At 42.1% G+C, this 9,215-nt stretch overlaps 1 protein-coding gene across 1 annotated transcript in view; it reads left to right on the top strand.

The window, feature by feature from the left end:
* Positions 1-588: 588 nt before the first annotated feature.
* Positions 589-9,215, top strand: part of LOC127349591 (uncharacterized) — a 25,990-nt gene continuing 17,363 nt past the window's right edge. The window contains exons 1-15 of the mRNA XM_051375456.1: positions 589-636; positions 1,170-1,229; positions 1,410-1,475; positions 1,582-1,671; positions 1,785-2,124; positions 3,331-3,530; positions 3,615-4,030; positions 4,999-5,153; positions 5,337-5,551; positions 6,301-6,440; positions 6,533-6,643; positions 7,306-7,464; positions 7,568-7,691; positions 8,068-8,265; positions 8,526-8,870. Of these exons, the coding sequence (XP_051231416.1) occupies positions 589-636; positions 1,170-1,229; positions 1,410-1,475; positions 1,582-1,671; positions 1,785-2,124; positions 3,331-3,530; positions 3,615-4,030; positions 4,999-5,153; positions 5,337-5,551; positions 6,301-6,440; positions 6,533-6,643; positions 7,306-7,464; positions 7,568-7,691; positions 8,068-8,265; positions 8,526-8,870 (2,667 nt within the window). The remainder of the gene's footprint in view (positions 637-1,169; positions 1,230-1,409; positions 1,476-1,581; positions 1,672-1,784; positions 2,125-3,330; positions 3,531-3,614; positions 4,031-4,998; positions 5,154-5,336; positions 5,552-6,300; positions 6,441-6,532; positions 6,644-7,305; positions 7,465-7,567; positions 7,692-8,067; positions 8,266-8,525; positions 8,871-9,215) is intronic.

The raw sequence follows: 9,215 nt of genomic DNA, 5'->3' as shown, positions 1-9,215 counted from the left end.
ATAGAAACAGAAGATTTTATTGAAATGGTAAGTGAATAAATAAAACAAAGACAAGATTTCAGTCCTTTCTAGTCTGGGATGCTCTGGAACTCCCTGCCCGAGGGTCTAATACCATTATGTCTCATCTATGTTATTATTATTATGATTTAATGATATATTAGCTATTATTCTTTTAATCTCGTAAAAATTGTAATTGTCTACATTTATTTGCCACCGTTCACCATTGCTATATATTTCATTTGTTTTGTTTATTTTTTTACGTAAGGCACTTTATTTTGAAAAGTGCTTTATAAAAGAAGTTAATAATTATCATTATTTTTATTTGTCAGAAATGCATTATGAGAGAAGGCAGCAGGAAATGTCCTGGTAGCTGAAATAAACACCACATGTAGGAGACCATCTAATGTTTAACATTACAATAGTCACATACAACAGCATATCTGTACTGACCATTGACAGTAATTAGTGACCAAATCTAAATGTTGGCCTAGTCTGCGTTTTATTTTGAAATCTGCGAGCGGAAGTTGGTCATTTCATTGTTTCAAGCTTGACAGATGGATGTCTCCAGTATCGGCGGCAGGTGACAGAATGTGGAGCTACTACAGAGACGGGCTTTTTCCCAGAAAGAAGAAGAAAGTAAGTGTTTTTTTCAAACCAGTGATATAGTTTTTATTCATACTGGCTTTTGTGTGTTGAAAACTCTATACAGTTAATTTTATTGAAGCTTCTATTCAGCAACACTACAGCTTTAAGCAATTCGAAATAATTGTACCAAAAATAAAAACTGTTTGTTAAACTCAGTATTGAATAAGTATAGCTATATGTAACATCTTCTCATTAAACTGTCTATAAACTCTAGCTCTATGTTCTATATGTAGTTGAGTTGTGTACTTCCACTATCCCAAATGTTTCCAATAATGTTCAAACTCAGAGTTATCTGTCATTTTATTCAGGTTATTCTGCGTTTCATGACGTCATCTTAGTCTTTTGTTATTGTTTTGATGTGAGAGGCAGAAATTACATACCTACCTTTGTCTGGAGGGGATCTTTAAGATATTGTATACAAATATTTTTTTATGTAGGCTATTTTTATAATTGTAGTATTTTATAGAAGCTGAATTTCAGTCTCTGTGGTAACAATGAGGTATTGTTCAATTTATGTCTTGCAGGAGGACAAAGAGGCTGTAACACTTCCAGCTATACACAATGGTCCAACTTCACTATGTCAGGTGATTTTACCATTTACCATTTACCATTACTAAAATGTCTCAACCACTATTAGATGGATTGGTAATATTATGTACAGACATTCAGGATGCATTCAGTGAAAACTGAACAGGAACAGGATTTGTGTATAAAAGTATTATAGTACCCATCTCTTTGTCTTCTCTGATGCTCTTAATTTGCAGGGGACAAACAGGAAGGGGCATGACGGCAAACTGCATGTGGAGTCCAATATTACAGATCACCTCAGAGTAAGTGCCCGAGGCCAACACTGAAGCACTGAATGCCTTGCAGATGTATTTTTTTTGACTAACCCAAAGTCAGTTTTTACAGCTGAATCATCCTGTCTGTCTCCAGTATCAAGTACAGCGAACAGGCAAAACCCAAAATGAGCCTCACTTAGAGGACAGAATAACTGACATACTGCACCAAGGCCAGTTTTTCAAGGTACCTCATTTATAGACCTGTACAGAATGTGACCATTCAATGCTGAAAATATAATAAAAAGAAGATAAAGCTGTAAACCTGAGACAGATTCTTTATACTATGTTTTTTAACAGGTTAAGGCTGCCACCACCTTACTGAACCTGCACGAATACAGGAGAACAATCGACGATTCAACACAGTTACTAAAGAGCATGGAGGCCCTGGCTGGAGAAGAGGAGGACGAAGAGGACAGAGAGGGAGAGGACAAAGATGTTATCGTGGACGTCAGAGAGACAGACAGTGGGACTCATCTGTCTGTCAGCTCAAACATAGATGTGGACAGAGAAAGTGAACACAAACTCCCAGGGACAGACTTGTTGTGTTGTACGGCGAGCAGTGAGGTTCAAAGAACGGAGGAGTCTCCTCTTGTGGAAGAGAGGAGATTCATGGTGTACATATGTGGTGGATACAAAGGTAGGAGTGCCAGGGTTATACCATGGGAGAGACTCTCTCTCAATGACTGGCAGGTGTTCAACAAGATGATACTAACCCAACTCTTGGTTAAAGCCTGTCTTTATGGTATATTAATTGAATAGTTAATATAGTGACATTTTGGGAAATGTGCTTATTTGCTTTCTGGTGTGGGGTCAGATGAGAGACTGAAACCTCTCTGGGTCTGTATAGCTGGAAATTTCAGCAGGAACTAGCTTTTAGCTAACATTAGCTATCAGCTCTAACTAGCTAGCTAACAATTAAAGGTCCAGTGTGTAGGATTTATTGGCATCTAGTGTGAGCTGAACACCATTGGCGTCTATATGTGACAGCCTAGGAATGAGAACGGGCTGTGAATGTGTGGGAGAAACTATGATGGTTGCAAAAAGGCCCTGTCTAGAGCCAGTGTTTGGTTTGTCCCTTCTGGGCTACTGTAGAAACATGGTGGTTCAACATGGCGGACTCTATGGAAGGTGACCCGCTGTGTCTGTAGATAAAAACAGCTCATTCTAAGGTAACAAAAGTGTTATTTTCAGGTGATTATACACTAATGAAAACATACCTATGGATATTATCTTCTATTTCTGACAATAGATAATATGGTAAATTACAATAAAATAACCCTGAATCTATGAATAACAATAACTAACCAGCTAATTAGCTACCTAACGATTCAGGTTAGCTGGCTAGTTAGCTAGTGTTTTGCTAACATTAGGTAACTTCAGATGTCACTATGTACTGTATATATATGTATATATGTTGCTTTTATCTTTTAAGCCTCTTCCAAATGTGGTTGTCTTTTCAACATCAGACTAGCCTAGCACATAGCATATCTAAGTACAGGTAAGGAGGAAGTTGACGGCTTGCTCAAATGTTATTGGAGCAACAGAGCAAAATGGGGCGGGACTTAGGAAGGGTCAATTAATTAGTGTTACAAACACATTCAAAAAAACAGAGGATGATTTTAACATACCAGTTGTATGTCTTTTTTCTTTTTTTAACTAGCCTTTCAAAATAAATTACTTAATTAATGGTGTTTTAAGGGTTGAGATTAAAAATGCAGTAAAACAGTATTTTCGATTCAGAATTGGTCGGGAACAAAGTACAAAGTAAAATCACTCGTTATTTAGATGCTGTAAAAGGAAGATGTAACCGTTATTTTTCTGTGTGTATATGTGTTCGATCCAGACACAGTTGCAGAGAGAAGTGCGCTCATGGAGAACGTTTATCCCAGACTGTATCTGTACTGTAAGCAGAGAGGCTACGACTTCAGCATGGTCGACCTCCGCTGGGGGATTGGAACACCTTTTGCTGAACGCCACGACACCGTAGAGCTGCATGTGGAGAATCTCCAGCGATGTCAGACAACCAAGGGCCCCAACTTGATTGTAAGATATCGCCCTGTACTATTATTGGACAGCAAGTGCAGCTTTTCTACATCTTCACATATGATTCTCTGTTCTGTTGGTCAGGTCTTTGTAGGACAGAAGCATGAGGTCCGGAGCCTTCCCTCTACCATCACGAGAGAGGCCTTTGAGGCCATAGTTAGAGTGTTGGATAGAGACCGACAGCAGATGTCCAGGGACAAACCATTGGTGGACCTCGCTGCCTCCGGCTCCCAGTCCAGCATCACTACAGACAGCAGCTCTGACAGCTTCACTCAGGATTCCATTTACGGGCATTATCTGAATTTTGGAGAACAGGCCACAAACTCAGGTTTACTGAGCCAGAGCTCCCACGACTCATTTTCAGATGGAGAGGAGGCCAGACTCAGCCCAGTGGGCACTAGGGGCCGGGCGGATGTGGACAAAGACCTAACATTGCTCCAGATGTGCTACAAGCTGGACGAGAACTGCCTTCCTCCTGTGTACCGCTTACTGCCCATTAGGTGAAAACAAACACCAGCAGGTCATGTTTTTCCATAATCCAGTGCAATATCTCAACACCTAGCAGATGGATTAAAATTTAAATTTGTTTCAGACATTCATGTTCCCCACAGAAGGACTTGTAATTGTAAACTTGAATTTTTATCTTGTGCCATCATCAGGTCAGAATTTGATTATGTCAAATACTTTAGCTTATGAACAAATACCATCCAAATTACTCACTGACCTCAACTGCGCTTTATGTTTTGTTTTAATCGGGGTTTGAAATACGGACTCGGCTCCCTGACAGAGACACAAGATAGCCAGTAACCGTCATTTGAGAAATTTAGCAGGAGCTCTAAAATGTGGTAATTTTTGTGTTTTATGTACACATTTATATTTCCCTGTATATTTAGATTCCTGAAGATGATAGGCTAATAGTAGAACGGCTACTTCATTACAGAACAGGTCATCACCTCACCAAATCTAAACAATTCTTCCTTTTGGAAACATTGAATGTACACAGAATATACCATGTCAGTACATTACAGGGTTATGATTTAATATATGCCGAATACTGAAAGCAAGGCGATATATTGCAATCTTTTTCTCTTACCCTAATTTAAGAAGATGGTCGTAGTCCGTATAGTATCAGACATTACCGACCGGTGTATGTTTACAACCCTGCTCTCTAGCTGTTGGGGGTTTAAACACTAAAATCGAGAATTAATACAGTATCACAAGACAACAATACACAAGACAATATTTTTCATCTTTTCTTACAGCCCTACATGGCAGCCTGTCGCCATTGTCAACCATTTTTGGTGTAAGGAAAATCCAACTTTCAAAACAATCCAGCCATAGATGAGCTTAGCTTAGAGGAAATCTCTATCACTCCATCTTTCTTTTGTCACAACAATCAGCTCAACATCTGGGGAGTATGAGCATAGGTTTAACAGACCCATTCGTTATCTCTTGGTGACATCGACAGCTCTCACCATCCTGACGTGTTGAGCGTGGACAGGGAGCGCAGGAGGCAGGCCAGGAAGGACTGGAGCGCTACCTGCCTCACATTATTGGGAGTTCTTCAACGCAGCACTGGGAAGGCACTAGGACGAGAGGAGGCATCGCTGTTACTCAGAACAGGTGGGGTTCTGTTGGTTTTGTCCATCTTTCCTAGGAAAGAGGTTTCTCCTTTCCTCTGTGGTGTGAAAAACTGCTGTGCAGTCAGTGTAGAGACATTATGTTGATACATTTCTAACATGAAACTTTCTTATGTCAAGACAATGACTGAGCTGTCAGCATTATCTCTCATTTCTTTATGTGTAGTTCTTGACTGGGAGGTGGAGACAGGTCTGCAGTCTGTGGATGGGGCTCCACCAGAGGAGCACTGCCACTGCTATAAGAGACTCATCCCAGACCTTCACTACAACCTGAAGAATGAACACGTTGCTCAGTACGCTGACCTCCTGAAGGGAAGAGCTCGACTCGATCCCGTCCTCACCGCGGCTCACCAGCAATTTATGGACCGTCTCCATAGAAAGGTATTTTCACTGTTAGGGCAAGCTGCTGTGGCTATATTAACTCCAACTGAAATCATATTTGGTTATGTCTTTTTGTTATTGTTAGGATTTTGTGTTGCTAAAAAGAATTTTGAGATGAATCAGAAAGGCTCCTTTACTGAAGCTCTGAGAGGACAGGCTGGTGTACATGTCTGACTGATAGTTGAGCTGGCAGAGACAGACAACGAAATCAAACCTTTCCCTGGTAACTGTAGCTTACAGTACAAACTAAGGGCAGACAGTGTTTTGTTAGAAGTGATGTTAAAGAACTAGGACCCCACAATTTAGCATCTACTATTTTTTTTGCTACAGCTGACTAGACAATTCGTTATGTAGCCTGCAAAGTTCCGTGGATGTTTGGTAGCTTGTTAAATGCATACCTTGCAGGATTTTCTATTGTTGTGTTTAAATGCACCATTCAAAGTTGTCTCCTCCTCCCCTGCTCAGTGGGGCACTGACTTATGACGGGATGGCATCATTGTGTGTGTCTCAGTTTTCCAGTAATTCCCAATTTATGCAATTCCAGAACTGTACATGGACCCCAGTATACACTAGGAAAAAAAAACACATTTATACCACTTGCAAAAAACTGTGTGAGATTAGCATGAAGTTGGCATGTCTGCAAAGGGGAGACTTGTGGGTACCAACAGATCCCATTTCATTCAGATGTCTTGAGTGCCAGTTTTTTAATTTTTTTTTGTTTTATTCATTACTTTGTCTACATCAACAAGCTGCGCCACACCAACATCTATGAGCGTAACATGGGATGGGGAAAGAGAGGCCTGAACTCTAAACACAATCAGTCCCACCGGTTCTACACCGAGCGAATCTCCTCCCACTTTCAACGGACTGTCATCAACTCCCTCAACAAGTACACACATGAGGAAGCTTTTTATAAACTAGTAAATGTCTCTGTTCTGTATGAGTTAACTATTACGATACTATGTGCTTTTACTTTTCCAGAGACATGAAGGTCACCAAAACTCACAGCCCCTTTGACACTGTGAGGAGAGAAGCTGTCAGAGAGCAGATACAGGAGGAGATACAGCGCCATGTTAACTATGGACTCCATCTGTGAGTGGGTCATTGCCTCTCTAGAGCTGGAGACACAGTGACTCACAGTTCTCTGTTGTATCCACACGTCCTCCATAGGCTGAGAAGACAGCTGTATTTTTAATTTTTCAAATCTTTCCAAGTGCAACTTCAAGTAGTTGTAGAAATGTCTCATTCAAAGTCACTATGTGTAGAATTGTTTAGTGATTGTAGCAGAATGGCACGATGTTTAGTTTGTAAAGAGATGATCAGTGTAAAGGGCTTCTGTGCCCCTATCACTCCCCTATCACTCGTAGAAATGTTACTTAAATGGACTAGTGTGAAGGATTTAGTGGCATCTAACAGTGAAGTTGCAGTTTGCAATCAACTCAATACCACTCCTAAGTGTGTAGGAGAAACCATGGTGGCTGCAAAATGTGCGAGAAACGTGAATGCCCCTATCTAGAACAAGTCTTGGTTTGTCTGGGATATTGTAGAAACATGGTGGTTCAACACGGCGGACTCCATGAATGAATATTATATTTCATTTCAGCCAATAGATCCTCCTAAATGTTACACAATGGACCTTTAAGAGCTTATAGAGCAACTAATCTACAACTATCCAACCTGTCTAACAGAATAGATGTTTATTTCCACACATGCTAAAGTTCTAATTTAATTGGAGATGTCCCTCCATCCCTCAGGGGGAAGGGTTGTACTTTGAGGCAGACTTTCTTAGCTGATGTGAAGAAGGCAGTGGAGCAGTCAAGAACCAGACCCATCCTCCTGCTGGGACCACCAGGCTGGGGAAAGAGCACCACCATGGCTGCAGTAGCACAGCTAGCACCCTCGTGGCTACCTGGGTGAGATTCTGGTAGAGAAGACAATCCGTATTTTGGTTTTGTGGCAATCGATATACAGATTTGCAGACACTGACTGTTAGATATGTATGTCTCGTTGGTTCAGGGCTGTGAAGATATTGGTGCACTTTATTGGCCTCACTGGAGAGAGCAGGAATATTCGTCTGGTCCTGCAGAGTCTTTGTGTCCAGCTAGCTGAAGCTTACTGTCCCCACACACAGCTGTCAGAGGTACTGGACCATCTCTAGTAAACACAGCTTCATCATATCTCACCTGACTGACCAAGATTATTTTGATTAAAATAACTTAACCACAGGCGCCCAGTTAGCTCAGTCGGTAGAGCTGGCGACCCATATATACAGAGTTGCTGCAGTGGCCTGGGTTCGAATCCGACCTGCTGCCCTTTGCTGAGTGTCATCCCCTCTCTCTCCACCCACCTTTCCTGTCTCTATAAAAATAAAGCCAAAATAAAAACAAATAATTTAACCACATATGTTTGACATCAGTCTGCCTGTGAACTGTGTGCATTTATTCCTGAATTAACAATGTTTTGATTCAGATTAGACATGTTGGTTCTAGGTATGAAAGGGTATTTGTCTCCTCCAGGGCCTCCCACAGCTGATCAATGAGTTCCACTCTCTGTTGGGTCTGGTGGGAACGGAGAGGCCCCTGGTGATCCTGCTGGACGGGTTGGATGAGCTGTCTGAGGATCATGGTGCAGACCTCTCCTGGATCTCAGCATCTCTACCTCAAAACGTCCACCTCATCCTATCTGCAACCACGGACTCCCCCTGCACTCTGCAGGTCAGTAGGCCTGAAGCCACATTTTTACCATCCACTGTTTAGATCTTGGTGCTTTTTAACTCTAGATTGAACCGGATGAAGGATTTTAGTTATCGGACATCTGGATCTTAAGTTATCAGAGAAACAAGCTGAGCTAACGTTAGCAGCAGCGCGGCCCCAAACATGACACCACACAGGTCCTACCAACAACTTGCCTCAACTTCCTGTATGATTTCCATCTTTCTTTGATTTATAGTTTTCTCTTTCTCACCAACCAACAGTCAGCCCTTCCCACAGTCCTGTCCATCCCCCCACTCAGTCCTGAGGATATCACAGCTGCATTAGAGACCAAGCTGCGGACTGACCAGCGGTGTCTGCAGGAGCAGCAGTGGCAGCTGCTGGTCAATGCCTGCCTGTCCTGCCCCTGTCCTCTGTACCTGGAAACAGCTTACTCTGAGAGCATGCTCTGGACCTCCTACTCCCCCCAGGCCAGCCTCAGCCTTCCACCTAGCCTGGAGGGCCTCTACCTTGGTGTGTTGGCTCGCCTGGAGAGAGAGCTGGGTAGGCAGCTGGTGAGACGGGCTGCGTCTCTGATATCCATCTCACGTTGGGGTGTCACTGAACAGGTGGGGAAAACTACATTTAACCACAAGCTGCACATACACATTATCACTAATCACTTAGTGTTTTTAGATTCATTTCCTACAAGCAGTTTAGCATCTCCTTAGCGCACACTGGAAATCAACATGCAGATATGGGTAAAGCCTGTGCCAGTGATCACAGGTTGGCCATCCTGGCTTGGACACCCAGCATTGGTTGAATAATGGCTAGATACTGCCTGGAAGGCATTTCTATTATTGACCTTAAAACTACATTTATCACCAATGTGTTCATTATTAAGCTTTAGAGGTGTTGGCAGGTGTATTTTTAAACTTCCAGGTTAACTGGCATATGTAGCTGGCACCTACTTC

Source organism: Dicentrarchus labrax, unplaced genomic scaffold (assembly GCF_905237075.1).
Source record: "Dicentrarchus labrax unplaced genomic scaffold, dlabrax2021, whole genome shotgun sequence".
NCBI lineage: Eukaryota > Metazoa > Chordata > Actinopteri > Moronidae > Dicentrarchus > Dicentrarchus labrax.
Note: the sequence above shows the minus strand (reverse complement) of the source record. Positions and strands in the feature narration are given on the sequence as shown.